Genomic DNA, 21,792 nt, shown 5'->3' on the forward strand with positions numbered 1-21,792 from the left:
GCTGTTGCTGCTCGACACCATCTCAGCGTAATGCCTCTACCTCCACGCTGCTCCGATTAACGTGTAGCTTCACTCTCTGTGTGGCTAGGAGAATTCTCATGCTGGTGCTGCACATTCATGGCCATCTCTGGCTCTACTGTGGAAGCTACCCACGCAATGCATGAGAACAGCATGGAGGGCGGCACTGCGTACTAACTGGAGAAGACATCATCTGGTGGCAATTTCAAGTGGTGGTGGGTGATGGTAGTCTAAGAAAGGAAACATCTTCTCCAGGAGAAGATGGAGACCCATCACTACTAGAGGGAATCCTAGACAATGACATTGTGTAAAAAAAAAAGGGGGGTATTATAACTCCTTCCCCCTCCAACTTTAAGCAGAACATGTTTTAAAAGGGGAGGAGAGAGAATAAAAGCTAAAAAAAAAAACAAAATTAGGACTCACACCTGTACAGGCCGACATTTAAAAAACGATTTTAATATAAGGGAAACATTTTGAGTTTGTCGTGACTGAGTCATATTCTTACAGAAGAGATTTCTGTCTAAGGGAGGGGAGTTGCCCCTGCTTTTGAGCATCAGCAAACTAACCCTCACTGACGAGCGGACTCCCCTTCTTTGCAGGAAAAAGAAATCTACCCATCAAAACATCCCCACACTTGCTTTGGGTCTTTCTCGTGAAAGGGAGACCCTGGCCAAAAGCATCCTGGTCATCTGACTTTGCACACAGCCTGCCAAATGCATTGAAGCAGCTCTGCCTTCTGGGTAAACTATTCTTTAAAATGGGACAACACTAGACATTTTAAAAGAGCTACTAACAAGCTCAGATACCAGTTCCTTTATGACAAGCTGCACATATTAAAATCTTACATTGAGGTGCCAGTTTAAAAACAACCCTGAACGGGCAGCCTGTCTAACCCCTTCCCCGCTCACGTCCCTCGAACAAACAAGCATATACTTTCTTGAGCCCAACTGGTCCAGGCCGTTCCCACTCCAAGCCACAAAAGTTGGCCAACACTGGCAGAGAACTGCCCAGTGTGGAGATCTGCAACCAATCCGCCCCATTCGTGCAGCAAGAAAAACTAAGCCCACTCTAAGAACAGAGAGGGAGAGAGAAAAAGAGAGAGAGTTCTTTTGAGAAGGCAGCTTCCATTTCTTCTAGCAGCAACAACTTCCTGAGCAGCCATTTGCTGTCAGGAAGTATCAGGAGTGACTGAAAGCACTAGCACTGATGCTACAGGTATTCGCAGTGTCCCTGGACCAATGACTCCTGTGCCGCCTGTCCTCCCAGCAAGGTAGAATCCTGTGTTTGCAGCACAGTTTGACAGCAGGGCAGCTAAAACGCCTGTAGGAAAAGAGATCCCGCCCCACCCACCCACCCACCCCCACTTTTCACAGTCTTCCAGCAAAATCCACACAAAATTTACACAAGGATGAAAAAGGAAACGGGAAGCAACAGCTGGGAAGAAAAGGGTTTCCGCCTCCACCGGCACAAGCCCGGCATCCCGTCCCGCTGAGCGGCCGCCCGTGCTCTCCACTCCAAAGACTCCAAAGGCAGCGGCTTCTCCTGCCCTACCAGCTGCAGCCCGCCGAGAATGTGCGTGTCTGCTTAAGGGAGAGATGCAGCCTGGTCTCTTCTCCGCTTTCCTTCCAGGCTGGAGCCTCAGTTTGAAGTGGCAGCAATGGGTTTGTCCAGTTCAAGGTCGAGGCTGGAGCTACTGGGATGCAAGCTGCTATAGCAGGATTTGCAGACTCGGCTGGGTTCGAAGAGCTGCTGGCTGGGGACCGGGACCTTCTGGTTACAGCAGCTGGAGCAAAACACATTCCCACAATTCCTTCAGTCAGGAACAGGAAGAGAAGAAAGTAAAGTAAGTTTGCAGAATACAGTTCCCACCACGAGAGTACACAACGTCATTTAGTGGTCGCAGAAAGAGGTAACCCTTCGGGCTGGTTGCGTAGTGAGGGTGACGTTGCTGTGAGGCCCATCCAAACCAGGAACGGCAACCGTGGAGGGGTGAAGAAAGGGCTCTATTCCTTAAATCTCTTTGAGCCACAAATTCCTTTTGTTCCAGGAGTTGGGACCACAGAGCACTTTTGCTATGCCTCTGACGTATCCTGGCAATGGCTTCTCAATGGTTAAGCAGGAGAGGTACGCAACAAATCAAACCTGAAAGACTGGCGCGCCAATCTCCCCTCAAATAAATAAATAAATTTTTAAAAATGACAGAAGCCAGGCATAGCCCAGTGGGGCTACAGTGGCACTCTCCTTCAGCCAAAGAATATGTGCGTCAAAAGGGACCATGCAAAGCCACACCGTGAGCCAGCCAGAGAAGATGCAGCCCACATGCTGCGAGTGATTCAGCAGCCGACACGTTTGTCAGGTGTCAGTCAGCAGGGGCGTATTAGCGCATGCACCTTGGGCAAAGAGAGAGAGAGAGCTGTGTGTGTGTGTGCGCGCACGCGCGCATCACGAGGAACCACACGCCCATACTTTTGCTCTCACACTTGCTTTCCCAAATTGAGCTCCGATCAGCTTAAGCTGACAAGGTGCCCAGCTCATAATCCTGGTCCTCCAAAACTAGGCAGACATTTTAGTACTTTTTCAGCTTGCTTCAGGCATACTGAGCTCTGGAAATGTTTTGCCTGGTGAAACCTGGCTTAGGAGATGCAAGGCAGCGAGCCAGACAGAAAAATCTCATGGGACATGTCACAGCCTTGCTGTAAAGATTCAATGCCAGGATGTAGTTTTTCTTTACGATTATCAATGCAATCGCAAGCAGAGGAAACCCTCATTTTTCAACTTATAGACTTGGTTTTTCCAGCTTGGCAAAGCAACCTCTACATATCAAGCTCTAACCTTTGCACTAGGAAACTCACTCAGGCTAGACTTGGGTAGAGATTTGGAAGGCTTCTTAGGGACTCCAATAGAAACTGCTATCAGAAAAAAACAGCCAAAGTGAAAAGTTTAATGCAGTGAGGAAAGAAAGCTCTACGGAAACGCCGTTCAAATGCCCGCCGTGGCTCTGGTTGTGGAAGACCTTGCTGCCAACACAAGACTAATATTTCTTTCTGAGAGCACCACCTCCGTATTTTGAAAAGTAGAGGCTACTTGTGGGATTTTCAGCCCGGGTACAACTCTTCAAATCTCACGCAAATGAATCGCTTTGTCCCCAAACGGGCTCTTTCATCTATCTTGGGGTGTTGCTGTTGTTTGCCAGAATCCTGGCGCTTCCTATCAAAGCCATACTCCTTCCCATGGTTCCACCTGGCTAGCAGAGATCTTACGGCCCATTTCACCTTGCTCCAAGTTCACTGTTTTTTTCTTTCACGCATGCTTTGTGCCTTGAATGAAAGCTTGCTTTGCCCATTTACCTTTTCCCGAGGTTGCTGGTCAGATTCCCTTGGCACACAGCTCAAGAACTCCCTGCCTCCATCTGCACTCCCTCATTTCAATTTAAAAACAGAAAAACGGCTAAAATAATTTGAAGAGTACTAATACAAAGTAAAGGACTGTTATTACAACTGCAACACTCCTCAGGTAAGCTGCTGATGGCTTAACCAATGTAGCGGTATGGAACATGAAGCCAAAAAGGATGGGTTCTAAATGCTGCATTAGAAGAGATGCCCACCGATTTTAACATCCTCTAGGATTTTGTCATTCACCTCAGGCTTAACCATCTCTGAGCCAGGAGAGCACAGGGAAAGGAGTCAAAAGTTAGTTTGGAGAGGTTATCGGAGAAATGCAGACAACAGAGGCTGTTGCAAATGCTCACCAAGTCTGATCAACACGTTCAGGGTCCCTGCAAGGAGGGGAGAGAAAGCTCAGAGGACAGACTAAATCAGAGAAGCTTAAGAAAATGACAAGATGGGACGAATGGCTTTCCCCTCTAGCCAAAAAGAGGGTAAGGTACAGCTACAGCTCAGCCATTTCCAAACTGTGTGTCACAGGAAAACGGTTAGGGTGTCACGGGAAAATACATTAAAAGGCTCATGTGAGCCTTCATTACCCATCCACAATGGAGGCTGCCTGTTGCCTCTCTGCAGGATTGACCGCTCTGGGCTCACCCTCTTTCCAGGCAGGAGTTATGCCAAGAACAGTGACTGGCACAGGAACATGGGCTCCACTGAGAATGGTTGATTCTTATTCTATTCCTATACACTCTAGGAAGGAAATTGTTTTGGGGAAATAAGAGACAGGTATGCCTCCAGTTTTCATATAAGGAAAATGTGCCTCAGGTATCAAAGACTGGAAAATGCTACTTCAGTACTCAGTGATATTAGCCTCAGGTAGGGATGTCGGAGACATTCATTTGGGGGTGGAGTTTGACAGGTTTTCCTAGGTTCAGCTCCCTAGACTTTGCTCCAGTTTCTGCTGCAGACCCTGACTTGGTCTGTAGCGAGTCAGGCTAGCTTGTGGATTTTCCAGGCATTTTGCACATTTTTGCAGGTTCTGCAATTTGTGCAAATTTCTGAGCAATTTGCCCTAATTAAACCAAATTTCCACAAAATTCTGAGCAATTTGCAGAAATTTGGCTGTAATACCTAAAGTACTAATTTGCGCAAATTCGGTTATAATTTACACAAATTGCAGAACCTGTGGGGAAAAAATGAGCAGAAAAAGTTCCTGGAGTTTGGGGAAAAGCCCACAGCTCGGCTTACAAAAATACATGCCGCAGAACTCTGTTGTGCGGAAAAAAACCCACCAGGTTTTCCAGTGACAAACATCCCCATTCATGCCAACAGAGCCTTGCATAGGAGAACTTCCCAGTGGGTTGTGCTCCACATTAATTGGAGAGGCAATGCTGTTTGGATTTTCTGCCTCGGGCAACCACAGGCCTGGAGCTGAGAGGATGACAGGAAAGGGGCCGTGTCACTCTCCCGAGGTCACCTTGTTGGCACCAGGTTCCAACTGGAACTAAGCCTTTGTGGCAGGGTAGGATTCACACTCACGACCTGATGTAAAGCCACCAGAAAGCCTGGAACAGACAACAGATGGTGGGACCGCTAGATGCAAAAGGTTTGGCCAAAGGCTACCCAAACAAATGGGGAGCTCGATCCATCGTCTAGGACAGCCTTCCTCAACCTGGGGCGCTCCAGATGTGTTGGACTACAACTCCCAGAATGCCCCAGCCAGCTGGGGCATTCTGGGAGATGCAGTCCAACACATCTGGAGCGCCCCAGGTTGAGGAAGGCTGGTCTAGGAGTTTAAAAAGACAGATGGAGGACCCGTAGCTCAGTGACGGAGCACCTGATTTGCATGCAGACGGTCCCAGCATCTCCAGGTAGGATAGGAAAGAATCCTGCTTGAAATCCTGGAGAGATGCGGCCAGACACTGTTGGCAATATTGGGCTAGATGGACCAATGCTCTGATTCGGTATATGTCAGCTTCCTATGCTCCTACTTTAAAAAGTGGGCCAAAAGAGAAGTGATGTAATGTAGAGGCTTCGTCCTATAGATGTATACTCAGAAGTATCTGTCCCCCTATGTTCAATCGAACTTATTCTTAGGTGTGCACTCTGGCAGCCTTCCCCAATCTGGTGCCCTCCAGACATTTGGGATTACAACTCCCAGAATTCCTGACCACTAACCATGCCGACTGGGGCTGATGGGAGTTGAAGTCCAAACCATCTGGTGGGCACCACAGCCTCCAAGAACCCTCCAGTTCAAATCTTGCCTTTGGGATGAACTCACTAGACGGCCTCAGGCAAGTCACTCTCAACCTCTGCCCCACACATGCAAGATAGGAATCGGAATACAGACTTACAGAACCTCAGGGCTCGTGAAAAGATGACTTGATATCATCTCTATGGAGTACTTTGAAGCCTTGCAAGTATGCTCTCTAAATTGAAGGTTTTAGAGGGTGGATATTGTTTCATTTGCGTGTTGGAAGTGCTGAAAAGAAGACTAGGCTGTCGGGAGACGTTTAAACTTGCGGCAGGCAAGCTTTTTAGGACCTGGGCGCACTTGGCAATTCGAGAAGCCATCTTAGCCCCCCCCCCCTGCAAAGTGGCTGCCATGGAATGCATTTCACAAAGGACATGCCACCTGCCCCAAAGACTGAGTACAAGGGCAGAAGTGAGGTCTGAGCCCCAAAGCACGGAACAACTCCTTTGAACCCACAGTTGTCAGCACCAATAGAAGCTTATCTGGTAGCAATCCCAACTGCCGGAAAGAAAATGCGTTAATTTTTTCCTTTTGTTTTTAAGTGGGAGGTGGGTAGGGCTCTTTAGCGGGCACCAAGAAAAGTGTCCAGGAGCACATTGGTAAACTTACTCCTGGTTTAAACCCTCTGGCAAGACCTAAGCCCCTCTGTCACAGCCCAGGAAGAGGCGGACTTTGCATGAAAAGAGAGATGGAGCAGATGTGAAGAATGTAAAAAGAAGATGTTAAATATGGACGTTCCAGCTGCTCTGCTTTTCCCACGTGATGTTTACAGCAACATCACTAACATCTAAGTTCCTCCTCCGGGTGCCTACTCCGAGGGAAGCTCGGAGAGGGCCTTTTCAGTGGTGCCCTCCCCCCCATTATGGAAAATGCAATTATCTCCCCGACAAGGCTCACCTGGCACCAACATTGTTTTTTTCTGGCACCAGGTCAAGACTTTTCTCCCAGGCATTTAACAGCAAATGTTGAGTTTCTAACTGACCCAGAATAGTTATTTTAAATGGACATTGTAGCTAAACTGTTTTTACGCTTTAAAATTTTGTATATCGTTTTTTAACATTCAGTGTTTTAATCTTTGTAAACCGAGATCTTCAGCTATAGGGCGATATATAAATGATGATGAGGAGGAGGAGGAGGAGGAGGATGGAACGCTCTTCCAGAACATTTGAGAACTACAAGTTCAATTGCAGCTTTTAAAGCTCAGCTAAAAACTTTTCTTTTTTCTAAAGCTTTTAAAACTTGATTTTGCTCTGACTTTTATACTGTTAGTTTTACTCTCCCCTGTGCCTGTTTGGTGCATTCTCTTCCCCTTCTTATTGTTTTATTATGATTTTATTAGAATGTAAGCCTATGCGGCAGGGTTTTGCTATTTTATTGTTTTACTCTGTACAGCACCATGTACACTGATGGTGCTATATTAATAATAATAATAATAATAATAATAATAATAATAATAATAATAATAATAATAATAGACTTGCTGGAGCACCAGAGTCTGTGGCTGAATGTCTTGGCTGGAGGGCGGCTCAACCAGGGGAAAATGCTAGCCGAAGGGCCAGGAGCCGCTCCCAGACATGACTACAGCAGAGCACATCTGCAGCCCTTCCCATTTCTCTGCCCAGGACGTACGTTACCTGCAGTGGTGTTTCCTGCTAACAAGCCAAAACACACTGTCACAGCCATAACAATGTGCAGCCAGATGATCTGGAAGCCACCGGGTCACCTAAGAACCAAGGAAGACAAAAGAGAGCTTTAAAACACACTATTGCCAAAAGGCTTTGCAAAAAGGCTGGGAGGGGACGGGGAGAAGTAAATAGCAACAGAGGAAGAAGAGACGCCTCGTGATTTATAGCCAGCATTAAGTCCGGTTCCCCCCCCCCCCCGGCCCCCCAACGATGCCAAAGAACAGAGATGCTTCTTGCAGAGTAATCTAAAAGCCAAGTTTTCACAGCCTCAGAGAAAACCACAGCAAAGTTTGGCAACTTCTTTGTACACTTATAGAGCCAAATACGTTGAAACCGCTTGCGTTAGTTTAGGAAGTGCTTTCGTTGTGTCTTAGCGAGTCCGCAGACAGACAACTGATGGCAGGGGGCTCTTTGGCACAAGCAGAGGTATTTAAAGTGTTAGAGACAAACAGGGATAAGAGGGAAGGTAGCCTATGCGGCAGGGTCTTGTTATTTACTGTGTTATCTGTACAGCACCATGTACATTGATGGTGCTATATAAATAAATAATAATAATAATAATAATAATAATAGTGTTAGAACCAGAGGGGTATATAGCAGAGCTGTATTATTAGTATCACGTGCTGATGTCAGGAAAGGGAGAGGAAGGCCACGGAGATGGATGTTGCCTGTACCTCTGTGTCCTGTTTATCCACCTGCTCCCAGCTGGCTTCAGAGAAAATCTCTGTACTGCAGCGAGACAAACAGTTCTGATCCAGATTGCTTTCCAAGTCAGGTATTGAAGTCTGTTGGCAAACAAACACAGCTGAAGAGAACCTACTCCCAATTCCACCGAACATGGGTTAGACAGCTGAGAACAAGGGATCCTGTGGATCTCCTGCTCAAAGAGATCAGATTATAGGTTTGGGGCGGGGGGGGGGGGGTGTCAGGGCAGAGAGGCTGGTTCTATGATTTCTCACAAGTTCTGCAAAACGAAAAACCCAAATGCAACGCTAAAATTAAAATTTGCAGGTAAGTATGGCAACTGTGGCCACAAGAGTCCTTGGTGAAAATATTTTCCAGGCCTGTATGTTTTGGCAATGATTGGGAGCGATGAGGCTAAGAGGCACCTGTGATATCTACATGTAACGGGCTCAAGTTAAAGGAAGCCAGATTCCAGCTGGACATCAGGAAAAACTTCCTGACTGTTAGAGCAGTACGACAGTGGAATCAGTTGCCTGGTGAGGTTGTGGCCTCTCCCACACTAGAGGCCTTCAAGAGGCAGATGGACAACCATCTGTCAGGGATGCTTTCGGGTGGATTCCTGCATTGAGCAGGGGGTTGGACTCGATGGCCTTGTAGGCCCCTTCCAACTCTGGTATTCTATGATTCTATGTACAGAGAGGGGTGCATGGTGCAATAGGACAGAGCGAAGCGGCAAACGGGACTTCAAAAACTCCAGCAGTAAACACTGGAACCCCCAAAAGGGACCCCCTGCTTTCCATTTCCTTCAACAAACTGCAAACCATTAACAGCGCCAAAGAGTCTCCCAACTATCAACTTTATTCCCTTGTAGTGGATTGATTTATTTAAAGCCCTGCCGCAGTAGTAACGGGACGAAGGGAAATGGCACAAGGACGAAGAATCTTGATAAGTCTTTACGGAACTCGGGGAAGGCAACAGTGGTTCGATGGTGGTCACAGTGAACAGCAGCTATCCCTTTTGGGTGAAAAATGTGAAGACAGCCGTGGAGGACAGTGTCAGAGCGCCTTGTTTGCAGGTCACGTCCTCCGTTTGAGCCAGCTTCCTCAGTTGCTGCTGCTTCCAGTTTTTCCACTAGAACTGGTTATTTCACGGTTGGACTACTGCAACCTTCTTCTCTCTGGCCTTCCTTCTTCTCACATCAGTCCGTTGGTTTCTGTTCACCACTCTGCCGCAAAGATCATCTTCTTGGCTCGCCGCTCTGACCATGTTACTCCGCTTCTGAAATCTCTTCATTGGCTTCCAATTCACTTCAGAATCCAATATAAACTTCTCCTGTTAACCTTCAAAGCTTTTCACGGTCTAGCTCCTTCCTATCTCTCCTCTCTCATCTCACACTATTGCCCCGCTCGTGCTCTTCGCTCCTCTGATGCCATGTTTCTCGCCTGCCCAAGGGCCTCTCCTTCCCTTGCTCGGCTTCGTCCATTTTCTTCTGCTGCCCCTTACGCCTGGAACGCTCTTCCAGAACATTTGAGAACTACAAGTTCAATCGCAGCTTTTAAAGCTCAACTAAAAACTTTTCTTTTTCCTAAAGCTTTTAAAACTTGATGTTGTGCGGACTTTATACTGTTAGTTTTACCCTACCCTGTGCCTGCTTACCCTACCCTGTGCCTGTTGGCATTCTCTTCCCCTCCTTATTGTTTTACTATGATTTTATTAGATTGTAAGCCTATGCGGCAGGGTCTTGCTATTTACTGTTTTACTCTGTACAGCACCATGTACATTGATGGTGCTATATAAATAAATAAATAAATAAATAAATAAATAAATAATAATAATAGAGGCAGCTGCAGCCTTTTTCCTGGAGCAACCGCACTGTCCTCTATGGCAGCTGCTCTGCCGGAGACATGCACAGAAAACAACGTCTTGTGTCTCTTCAGTGTCTGTAGCTCTAGGCCAACATCTCTGCCACGTGCCTCATCATATGTTTCTAGGTGGAAGAAGCAGGAAGGTGTCCACCTACCTGGTAAGCTACTGGTGTCTTGTTTTATGGCATAACCTTAAAAACAAATGTAGCACTTTTGAACTTCACTATTCTCCTAACGGTTCCCATCAAGCTGGTTTCCCCGAACTCGTGTCTCGAGGTCATTAACTTGACCCAGTAAGCATGCCCTGCAACTCCCTTAAGCCGGTTACATCCAGGACTAGTGGAAGAAATTTAACACTTTCAGTCCTTGGACTGAGAATTCTTTTTCCCAAAAAACTTAAAATGGCACCTGGCACAGACTTGTTTAAACTGACGTTTAGCCAGAAGGCCACAATATGCGCTGGTTCCCAGCTGTGGCTAAATCTGATAAGACGTCACCCCTACTGAGCCCAGCAAGAGAAATAAATAGGAAATCTTTTCATGGAAACACAAGCCGACACATTTCCAAGTGAAACCCAAACATTTACCAAGAAGGTCAGCAGCACCTGCATATGGGAAGCTAGGATCAGGGATACAGCAGGTGCGGTGTTGCTGGCAGGCCGCTACTTTCACCAGCACACTGGTCCGGAGGACCAACAACCTCTTGTCCTGTCCCAAACTCACCTGCCATCAAGCCCAGGCTGAAGCTGACGGGGCAGGAAGAGCAGCAGAGGCGATGTTCACCTCCCCATACCCTGTCTGCGGTGATTTTCGCTAGACAGCCTTTTCAGCCTGTCTAGTGAGGGCACTTTGGAGCAGAAGGCTCAGGGTATCTCGTATCCTGGCATCTCTAGTCTCCTCCTCTCCCCACCCACCAGAACGCCCCTTCTTCCCCCTCTGAGGTCATTTTTCCTTCTTAGTGAGGCAGCCGGCACGGTTCTCTCTGTGCCATCTGTGAGGGAGGGGAGGTCTGGGGTCGGATCTTTAACTCCCCCTTCTGAGGTCAGAGCACAGCCTCCGATCTGGGTTTTCTGAGCCATCCTAGGGTCGTCTGGGAGGCTCGCTCGGGGACCACAGGATTGCTCTCTTATTCTCCCACCCAGGCAGCACTGGGAAGAAAAGGGAACCTGTGCCTGGCTGGCTGTTCACCTCCTCAACCGCCCACTCCCCTTAGACTAGGCAGCACACCATCACGGACCTGGCTTGGGACTCTTCAGCAACCAGTGTCAATTGCCCAGCAGTAACGAGCAGAACAGGACCGAGGTTTGGCCCAAGGGCTGCCAGTTGCTGGCCACCCTTAGAGAATCTCTGTCACCATGCAGTCATCTCTGTGTGAACACGGCCAGCCAGGGTGGTGCAGTGGTTAAGAGAGCTGGACTGGGACCTGGCAGACCCGCGCTCTTCTAGTCCCCACTCAGCCGTGAAGCTCACTGGGTGACTTTGGGCCGGTCACTGACTCTCAGCCTAACCCACCTCACAGGGTTGTTGTGAGAATAAAACGGAGAGGAGGAGGAGGGCTATGTAAATCACCTCAGGCTCCTTTCAAGAGGAAAAAGAGGGGTATAAATGTAATCATCGTCACCTGTTCTACCACTGACCTTTGTTTTCATGCTTTTTCCTAGATGTGCATTTTCCACAGGTTGGGAATATGTGGCCCTCCAGACGTTGGGCTACAGTTCCCATCATCCCAGACTATTAGCCGTGCTGGCTGAGGCTGATGGAAGCTGGAGTCCAACACCATATAAGGGCCACAAGCTCTCACCCCTGTTGTAAACACCGAAGCAGCTTTCAGCATCCATAAACACACTCTCTCGCCCTAGCCGATAGCCGGTTAAAACCAGCGTGAGGTTAGAACACGAAGGCGCAGAGACGGCTCTTCCAAAGGCGGACTTGTGGGCACATATAGAAAACACAGCCATCTTCAGATCTGTACAGAGAGTGGGAGCCATCCAACAGGCCCAACCGGTGTATAACTGCCAGGTAGCTCAGTGGGTTTGGGCAGGGCATGGAATGTATTGGCTTCGCAGCAGCAGCAGCAGCAGCAGCGCTTTGACGTCTTCTGCTCATAAATGCAACAGAAGTTCTTTTACAGGTTTTAAAGGCGATTACCCTCCCCAACCAAATGAAGCATGGTTTTGCAACTTTCGCTGATTAAAATCATGGGGACAAAAAAAACGCCCCCCCCCCCACACTCCTCCCAAAAGCATGAGTTGGCCTTGTAAACATCTGCTCATGCAGCTGCCTGCGACGAATAAAAATCACCAAGCAGGAAAGGATTTGTGAATCTGGAGGGAGCTGGTTCCTTTTGCTGTCTCCACCCCGTCTCTTTTTTAGGCAATCAGAAAGTCGTAAGTGGCTAGCTGTGTAGGCAAGCGGGCTAGCTGTTTTTGTGGACTTATTTGGAAACCTGTTAGGGCAGGTGTGTCGAACCTCTTTCAGACGAGGGCCGAATTCTCTTTGGGGACCGTATTTCAGTGGACGGTGGGGCCGAAGGCAAAGGGAGGGAAGAAAGGCAGAACTAAAATATCAAAAACACTAGCTGAAACTTCAGCTTACAGCTCTTGCTGCCAACAGCAACTAAGCCTGAGGAGAGGGATTTCAACCTTTTAGCATAGGGGAAAACTGCACCCAGACCAGGAAGGCACCAAAGACCTGGCAGCCAGGGAGGGAAAGATCAGCCCAGGGGAAAGGGCTGTGGCCCTTTGGCCACCGGGACCCCAGACAGGTTGGCTTTGGCACCTGTACCTGAGGCTCTGCACCCCTCTGGTAGGAAGGGTCCATTTCCCCTGCCCAGCGCTGTGGACATCACCCCACAGCAGAGGCCCTTCTACTTACTACTTCGTCCCCGTAATCCCCGTTGAAACGCAGCGAGCTGTTCAAGTACTGGCTCTCCAAGCGGCTCTTCAGCTCCTGCACCTGCTTCTTTAAGGTCTCCACCTCCTGCTGGTGCCCGCTTTCAATCTGACGGAGGCGCTGCTGAATGACGTCGGCATAGATCGGCATCCCGTCGTCGTCCAGGTGACTCCGGGCAGGCTGATCCGGGCTGTTGGCCGCCTGCTGCCGGCCCGGGATGGCGTGAACCCACTTGTGGTGCAGGCTGCGGAGGTGCAACGGGGCGGAACTGCAGCTGGCCGTGGAGACCTGCCGGCTGAGGGGAGCCTTTGTCCTGCCTTCCTCTCCGTTCACGCAATGTCCGTTGGGGGTGGGATATTTCTGGGGAACGCCGAACCCTGCTGGATTCTCCGCCACCTTGTTCTCCGGCTCCGGCTCCCCGTTACACACAATCTCTTTATAGTCCGCTAAAGGCAAGGCACAAGGTGAAGGCATTGGGTCGGGTCGGTTGCTGCTCCTAGGAGTCCTGTTTAGGTTCACGGCCAGCTTGTGCAGCTCTATCGAGTCCTCCTGCTCAGGCCTCCTTTCAACCATTTGGGAGAGTCCGTCGGCGTTGTTATCCAGGGGTTGGAGCCAATGGATCAGTTCCGTAATGGCTCCGGTCTCCGTTAAGGTTTCAGTAGAGCTCTCCATGTTTGATGTCCCTGCCTCATGCAGGACGGGCGACGGTGGCCTGGGCTGGGGGGTACTGTGGGAGCTTTTGACTTCTACAGGAAGTCTACTAACACCGTCCTCCTCTACCCTTTGAATGCTGCTGTTTACAGCATTGTCCAAAATGCCGGGCCGCAGGTCCGTCACCTGAGATGGCTTCTGGACAGCGGACTGGAGAGCCGGATGTTCATCCTGTTGCCCTCGCAGCTGGCAAGCACCCTGTAAATCCGCCTCTTGGTTGGAAACTGGATTGTCTCGTACGGTGTCTGTATCCAGCTCGGACTTTCTGTACAGATTCTCAGCAGAGCCACTCAGGCTTTCAGTCCGGTCTCCCTTATCCAGGGCAACCTCCTCCTCTTCCCCTTCTTTACCTGCTGCTTCCTGAGAACACCTCACACTCTCCTCCAGGCCTCCTTCCTCCTTGGTGGCCTCTTGCAAGATGTTCTCCATCTGCCCCTCGGCCACGGCTACTGAAAGCTCTGCTCCAACCAGAGTCCTGCCTGGCCTGCCCAGGCTTTCCCCCTCAAAGGGGTCGTCCCCGGGGTTCCCGAGGCTGCTGAGCTCCAGGGAGCGGCGATGTTCCTGCCATTTCTCGTTGAGGCTGGGATCGCTGCTGCGGCGGTTGGTCGTCGGCACGCTGCTGTCGCAGGCCGTCGTTAGATTGTCGAACGACCTTGTCTTTGGTAGCCTAGAAGAGAAAGGAATAAAATGTAAAGAATAGCATTAAATCATTAGTTGCATTTTCTCTCAATAGCAACAACCAATCACTACCCAAACACTACAATCAACATCTGCCCCCCCCTCCCCGAAGTACCTCCTCCAAGGGAGGCTCGGAGGGGGGGTGACAAGAGTAGAGATGTAAAATTTCCAGAAATTTTGAAGCCATGGAAAAAAACTGGTTTTTTTCTGTTTTTTTGGGGGGGAAACGGAAATTTTTGGAAAAATTGAAATAATGCAATATTAGCACTTTTTACAGATTGAAAGTCACTTTGTTACTTTAGGAACATAAAATGTAATTATGTCCAAGTTGGTTTGGCATAAAATTATTACATTTGGTATAGTAAAAGTAGTGTATTCAAACAATTATTACAAATTGAATTTACTTTTTTTAAAAAAAAAATTGGTAACAAATGGAGCTACAAGCTCTTGAACTGTTAGGAACACCTGATCTGTAAGGAACCTCTTTGGTTCTGCCAGTTTATGAGGAGCAGGCAAAAAACAATTTTAAAAAACTACAACTGAAGAAACCATCAACATTAGTAACAAAGAAAATTATTTATGTCTCCGCTAGACCTCCAGTGTCAAGACATAAAGCCCCCATTCCCATAAAAAGAACTGAGAAAAATGGGGGGGGGGGTGTCACACACCAAGATTCAATGAATATGCATGAAATTTAATCACTCATTTTCTGACCTATAGCGACCACTATTAGTTTCAGTCTCTGCTTCCATGGAAGTGCTGCCCCCTAGAGGCAGAAATGCATCTTCCTCTTGCATTTGAGAGTTGTAGTCTCAGTTTGCAACCTAGGACTTGCTTGTCCTTGGTGCACAGACATTGTAATAATCTGATACTGTACAGTTTTTAGAAACCATTTGGAGAAGTAAATATCTGAACACCTTGTTTTAAACATTCATCATGTTAAAATAAAACATCCCGTAATCCATTTTTTCTTCATTTTTTTCAATTTTTCCAATTTTTCAGAAAAAACCCAAAAAAGGCGTTGGAAACAAATGGGGAAAAACCGTTTCCCCACCCCCCTATTTTTTCCGGTTTTTTCCCAGGCTTTCACATCTCTAGACAAGAGAAAGGGCCTTGTCAGTGGTGGTCCCGACTATGAAATGAGTTCCCCACTCAGATCCGCCTGGCGCCCCCACTGTCAACTTTTCGCCACCAGGTTAAGACCGCCTTCTACTTCCCTTGGCATTAGTTTGGCATTCATGCCAGCCATTTATTTGAAACTATTTGTCTGAATTGTTTTAACTTTTGTACATGTATTTTTTTATGCTGTATTTTATTATTTTATGGATTGTTGTGATCTGCCCAGAAAGGTTCGGCTATTGGGCGGTACAGAAATGAAATAAATAAATAATACAAACGATTATATATTACAGGCTGGTATACTTACCCCAAAACTTATGAAATCAGTGCTTGTTAATCATGTGGACGGTGACTGAGGTGCCTCCCGCACATGCTAAACATCTGCTTATCTTACATTACATCACCTGGACGCTGAGCTCACCTGCCCAGAGGCTGATCTTCAGGGCTGGAACCAGGGACTGGGTAAGGAGCACAGGTGTCGTCCGCAGGAGTGGATGGGGAAGAACATGGCAAGTAAACAGCACTCCAGAGCATTAAGTTTCGCACGTGGCACACAGGATACAGCACCTACGAGAAAAACGCAGCGGTTGAAACTGACCTGCATTGAAATTTAATTTGCAGTTGCAATCTAGTACTAAAGATATTCAAGAGCAGGGCTTTGAATCTCACGCCTACCCAACACATCCTGAACAATATCTTTGCTTGTCCGTTCCCTCAAATCGAGGCAGTATTCCTGCCAGCTTATGCGCCCAATCGCAGAACTTCACTAATTTAGAAAGGAGACGATTTCGAAAGAGGATGGATTGTTCCAAAGATTGGGAAATCAAGCAAACATTCAATTCCAAGTAAGCGACATATGATTTAACAACAAATGAACAGCTAGATGGACAATTTAGTATAACTCAAATTGGTTTTGTTTTATTTATGACACATATACCTTTCTCTTGTCTTGGACAATCTCAGAGTGGCATATTTGTTCCCAAGTGGTTTCCTTTAGTCTTACTATTTCAGTTATTATTGGGCTCCTTGACATACTTTACTAACCTGTCCTCTACAAGTAGGTGACATTGGCTGCATTCATGTAATGATGGTGAGAGGATGAATGCAGGTGTGAATGGGAGGGAAAGAAGCACCAATGAACAGGTGTGGGTGTTACAGCAACAGGCTCTGGTGCTGTAAGATTTGTAGAAAGCTTTTATTGGTGTCCAAGAAGCTCAACGTTTCGGATTGTTAAATCCTTCGTCAGGAGCTGGAATCAGTTGGTAAGCTGTCCAAGGCTGCTGTTATATATGTAGATTTCGAAGTTTCTTGCCAGCATTCTGCATTGGAGCTGAGTTGGTCCTTAACGATTTGTCTGTGCTAGCAGTTCAAATCCCCAGTCACAGCACAGGTTAGGCATCTTATTCCAGGACAGCCTTTTCTTAAGTACAACTTCTGTTCTAGTACTGGCCTAAAGGAAGGGACTCTGCCATAGCTTTTTGCTTAGTCCCTCTCCCATAGTTCAAGCTAACCTTGGGAGGAGGCTGCCAGCTCTTTCTCCGAGAGTTTCCGCCAGCAGCCAACCTGTCTCCAATTGCCACTGCTGCCTCCATTTTCACTGGGCTAGCTTTAAAGGGGCTTCCTCTTGATCTTCTGGCAGTGAAGTTAGGTTCCCCGGGGTGTGTGTGTCATTTGCTCTCCCCCTCTGCAGGACAAGTTAGTAAGACAGTTCCTTGGACCCGGAGAAGTTTGCCTATCGTGCGCTCTGACCTGCCAAGACTCTCCCAGCTGTGACCAGTCAGTGTGGGGGTTCCAGGGTGTCTCAGGAGGAGGTTTTCCTGTCCCAAACCCTGTGTCAGTTAAATTTCTTCAGGTTCCTCTGGAGTCGATTAAGACCACAGTCAAAATCCTCCCTCCTGTCTCTGCCAACTCCACCTTCCCAGCAGCTTGGCTGTCTCTCTTCCCCACCTCTGTTCCTTCATGCACCTCCTCCTCCTCCTCCCTTGCTTCCTCCATGCCCCTCTGTCCACAGTTCTTCCTCACTGTTCATTTCCAGCCCACTCTCCCTCTCTGCCCTCCTTTCTCCCACTCTCTGCTCTTTAATGGGCTGCTCGCACTTGTCTGTGTCCACTCCCCCCACCCCCCCAGCCACAGCTGATCGATCCAGGAGCTTGGGCAAGTCAATGTGGGGGACAGGGATGGTCACCTGTGACATCAGATCAGGAAACTGCCCGCCGCTGCCCCAGCTCGCTCTCAGTCACCAGATGGGGCACTGACTGGTGCAGCAATCCCCCGGTCGTCATCCTAATATCCTTTTTTATGCAAATCCAAAAGGTTTTGCTGCTCTCAACCCACAGGGCCAGACCTGCTTATCTTCAACAGTACAACTGAACCACGAGCCTTCGGACTGTTCTCACGGTGCACCACTTTCTCGTCTCAGGGGGACATGAAGAGAAGAGCTTCCTGCCTGCGCCTTTAAGGCTCCAAGCCTCAATAAACCAGGTAAATCTCAGAGTGCTGTAGCACCGTGTGTCTCTTTTTGGAATCAAGGAAGCTTGTGTATTTGTTTATTTAAAACTTTTCTTGTCCGCCTGTCAGGGCAGAAGCCCGCACAAGGCGGCTTACAGCAATAAAATACATAAAACCAGTTAAAATATTAAAAGCAATAAAAACATGTACACAATAAAATAGCAATTAAAAACAATAAAAGCGAACAACAAAATCAGCAAAAGCAATAGCAACAGCAGCAACAGCAACTCTCATATCAAGAGAAGGCCACAGTAAAATATGTTTTCAAGGCCTTCTTTAAAGCCTGCAAGGACGGGGCACGGCGGAACTCCGATGGGAGCTTGTTCCAAAGGTGTGGGGCCACGGCAGAGTAGGCCCTCTCACGTGTGATCCCCCACTTAACTGCTCTCACAGACAGGCAAATGAGAAGGACCTCTCCTCCTGATCTTGAAGTGTGGGCCAGGCTGATATGGGTGAAGGCGGCCCTTCAAGTCACTTGGTCCCAAAGCGTTCTAAATGTCAAAACCAGTACTTTGAATTGGGCTCAGAAACACACCAGTAACCAGTGCAGTATAGGCATTACGTGATCAGATCACCTCGCCCCCACCAATACTTGGCCGGCTGCATTCTGTGCGGGAAGATACTGCCAGAGGTGAGTCAAAGTTTCGCCCAGTGCAGTGCTCTACATTCTCTCAAGAGGCAGGATCTCTGACCCTGTTTTAGGTGCAAACTCAGAGTTCAGTGCGGGACGACTGACATGCCTCACTTCTGCTCAGGATTTGAGGGGCAAGAAACAAAACAACGAAAGGGATGTAGTGACTGGAGTTTCAGACTAGGACTGGGGGAGACCCAGGTTCAAGTCCCCACTCGGTCATGAAGCTCATTGGGTGAACTTGGGCCAGTCATGACTTAAGAACATCAGAAGAGCCCTGATGCTGGATCAGACCAAGGGTCCATCTAGTCCAGCACTCTGCTCACACAGTGGCGGACCAGCCGTCGACCAGGGACGAACAAGCAGGACATGATGCAACAGCACCCTCCCACCCATGTTCCCCAGCAACTGGTGCACACAGGCTTACTGCCTCGGATACTGGAGATAGCACACAACCATCAGGGCCAGTAGCCGTGGATAGCCTTCTCCTCCAGGAATTTATCCAACCCCCTTTTAAAGCCATCCAAATTGGTGCCCCTCACTACATCTTGTGGTAGTGAGTTCCATAATTTAACTCTGCGCTGTGTGAAGAAGTCCTTCCCTTTTATTTGTCCTGAATCTCCCACCACTCAGCTTCATGGGATGACCCCACTGTGTTCTAGTATTATGGGAGAGGGAGAAAAATGTCTCCCATTTTGTACACCTCTATCATGTCTCCCCTTAGCCTCCTTCCCAGCCTAACCTACCTCACTGGAGGTCGTGGGGAACTAAAAACAAAAAAACAAAAATGAGGTGGAAAGAACCACATATGCCGTCTTGAGCTCTTTGGAGGAAAGGGGAGTCAGAAAAACGCAATCAATCAATAAAATAATAAATAAATACATACAGATTCTGATTGGGAGGAGTAAAGCAGATTTTTGAAGGCTTTGTTTCCTGCTCGAAGTAGAGACCAAACTGAACAGGTCCTTTCTTGGGTGTGCTTTTCACCCCTCTCCTTCGCATTGTTGCACAGGAATGTACCAAAGAGGCAAGAGTAGGTGTGCTGCACCAACTTGACCTACACAAAAACGATACAGCTGAAGTCACTGCTGGCACATAAGGCTGAAAACTAGGCTCACCCACCCACCCCTGAAGAGAAAATATATCCACTCATTCATCTGATGTTCCGGCTGGACATCAGGAAAAACTTCCTGACTGTTAGAGCAGTACGACAATGGAACCAGTGAGCTAGGGAGGTTGTGGGCTCTCCCACACTGGAGGCCTTCAAGAGGCAGCTGGACAGCCCTCTGTCAGGGATGCTTTAGGGTGGATTCCTGCACTGAGTGGGGGGTTGGACTCGATGGCCTTATACTATTCTATGATTCTATGTTCTTAGTAGTTGTTGTGGTTATTATTATTATTATTATTATTAATTAATTAATTAATAATATGCAATAGGACACGGAATAATGGGCTCAAGTTACAGGAAGTTAGATTCTGGCTGGACATCAGGAAAAACTTCCTCACTGTTAGAGCAGTACAACAGTGGAACCAGTTACCTAGGGAGTTTGTGGGCTCTCCCACACTAGAGGCCTTCAAGAGGCAGCTGGACAATCATCTGTCAGAGATGCTTTAGGGTGGATTCCTGCACTGAGCAGGGGGTTAGACTCAATGGCTTTATAGGCCCCTTCCAACTCTACTATTCTATGGTTCTATGATTCTATGATCTGAGACTTTCGGAGAAAAACATTGTGTTTCCCCATTTAGCACATATTCCAAGAAAATTACTCAAGGGGGCTGGTTTACACATGCAGGATGGCCGCACATTTTCTTCACGAGTCCAACATATCTACAGGATCACATGGAGAAACTCTGGCAGGACCAGACTGTACATGGAAACAGCAGCAGTGACTAGAAGCCATTTCTAGGATTACCGATGGAAACGTTTATTCTTATGGCAAATGGTTACTGATTTTCTCCAAGGTAACAAGGAGCGTGGAGAGAACAGTTTATAAAGGCACAATCCTACACTTGCTAACACTGAACTGCATGTGCCATTTGGGTGCCCTTTCTCCCAGTTTGGAGAGATCCTTTCAGAGTTCCTCACAATCCCTTTGTGTTTTAACCACCCTAAATAATTTGAGGTCATCAGCAAACGGGGCTAATCTCTACCTATAAAGCGGAAAGTATGTGTGTGTTACATACGTCCGGAAATGTTTACCCACTTCCAGATGAGTTAGAAACTTGAAATTTGGCATGATTAAGTCTGGTTCCAGTATACACCTGTCCAGGTCATCTTCAGAGACCCTCCTCTGGGTCCCCCACCAAATGAGGTGAGAGGGGTGGCCACTAAGGAGAGAGCCTTTTCAGTGGTGGCAACCTTGTTGAGGAACGCCCTCGCCAGAGAGGCTCAACGGGTGTCTACATTGTTGTCTTTTCGGTGCTTTCTATTCTCCCAGGATTTTTAGTATTCTCACATGTATTTTTTTCAAGTTGTATTTAAGATCTTTACTGCACTTTTAACTTCAGTTTTATTCTGTTTTAAACTGTAAAAAGATTTTATGTTATGCTTTCTCATGTTATGCTTTCTTATGTATTTTATGGCTAAGTTTCATGAACCACCTGGAGAGCTTCAGCTCTTGGGCAGTATAGAAACGTTATTGTACTCTGGTGTGTGTGTGTGTGTGTGTGAACAAGGTCTCACAATTGGAGAACAGCAATATGGAACTACGAACATACCTTATTCCAAGTCAACCCCCTGGTACATCTAGTCCAGTCATGGTAGTTCTGACTGGCAGCAAGTCCCTAAGGCCTCAGGCAGGGGCATCCCTTAGACTTCCTATCAGAGTTCTTCCAACTGGAGGTGCCAGAGACTGAACCCAGGATCTTCTAAAAGCAAAGCAAACGCTCTGCAGGACAGGCAAAACTACACCCCTCAGCATTAGTGTCTTAATAGCTCTTAGGCTGCAAGTCTCCTTACAGGAACCCATGTACCCTCGATCCCCTGTGCAATGTCCCAGTCAAAACCTCTTAATGGGATAGAACACCCTACCGCAAAGCCCACAATATGCAAGACCTCTAGAGGCTGTCTCAGCAGATTCATACGGTATGAGAGACCAAGTGGAGGGCAGGCTGTTCCTGCAGTGCGGAGTCAAAGGCAAAAGACATAGCCTGGCTGAAGAAGCAGCACTCTTGCTAACTGCGCCACAGTTGGACTGATACGTCAGGCAGAAATATTCCACTTGAATGACAATCCCTGATGGGATTCATTCAAAGCGTAAGCAATGCTACAGAACCAACCATGTCCGCATGGCACATATCTGGAAGATTCAATACTCGGAAATGAAAACTAAGCCGTGGAGGTACATAGGAAAGTGTTTGGC

General features: G+C 47.8%; 1 protein-coding gene across 7 annotated transcripts in view; it reads right to left on the reverse strand.

Moving 5' to 3' along the window:
- Nucleotides 1-1,377: 1,377 nt before the first annotated feature.
- MTMR3 (myotubularin related protein 3) overlaps nt 1,378-21,792 on the reverse strand; it is an 82,279-nt gene continuing 61,864 nt past the window's right edge. For 4 of the 7 annotated variants that reach the window (XM_063144204.1, XM_063144200.1, XM_063144202.1 and 1 more), the window contains 7 exons: nt 19,317-19,487; nt 15,713-15,858; nt 12,766-14,161; nt 8,018-8,128; nt 7,293-7,381; nt 3,767-3,793; nt 1,378-1,828 (listed from right to left, as the gene is read on the reverse strand). In XM_063144204.1, the coding sequence (XP_063000274.1) occupies nt 1,657-1,828; nt 3,767-3,793; nt 7,293-7,381; nt 8,018-8,128; nt 12,766-14,161; nt 15,713-15,858; nt 19,317-19,487 (2,112 nt within the window). In that variant the 3' untranslated portion in view covers nt 1,378-1,656. The remainder of the gene's footprint in view (nt 1,829-3,766; nt 3,794-7,292; nt 7,382-8,017; nt 8,129-12,765; nt 14,162-15,712; nt 15,859-19,316; nt 19,488-21,792) is intronic. The other 3 variants (XM_063144206.1, XM_063144203.1, XM_063144205.1) reach the window with 2 other exon arrangements.

This window comes from Elgaria multicarinata, chromosome 18, assembly GCF_023053635.1.
Source record: "Elgaria multicarinata webbii isolate HBS135686 ecotype San Diego chromosome 18, rElgMul1.1.pri, whole genome shotgun sequence".
Classification (NCBI taxonomy): Eukaryota; Metazoa; Chordata; class Lepidosauria; order Squamata; family Anguidae; genus Elgaria; species Elgaria multicarinata.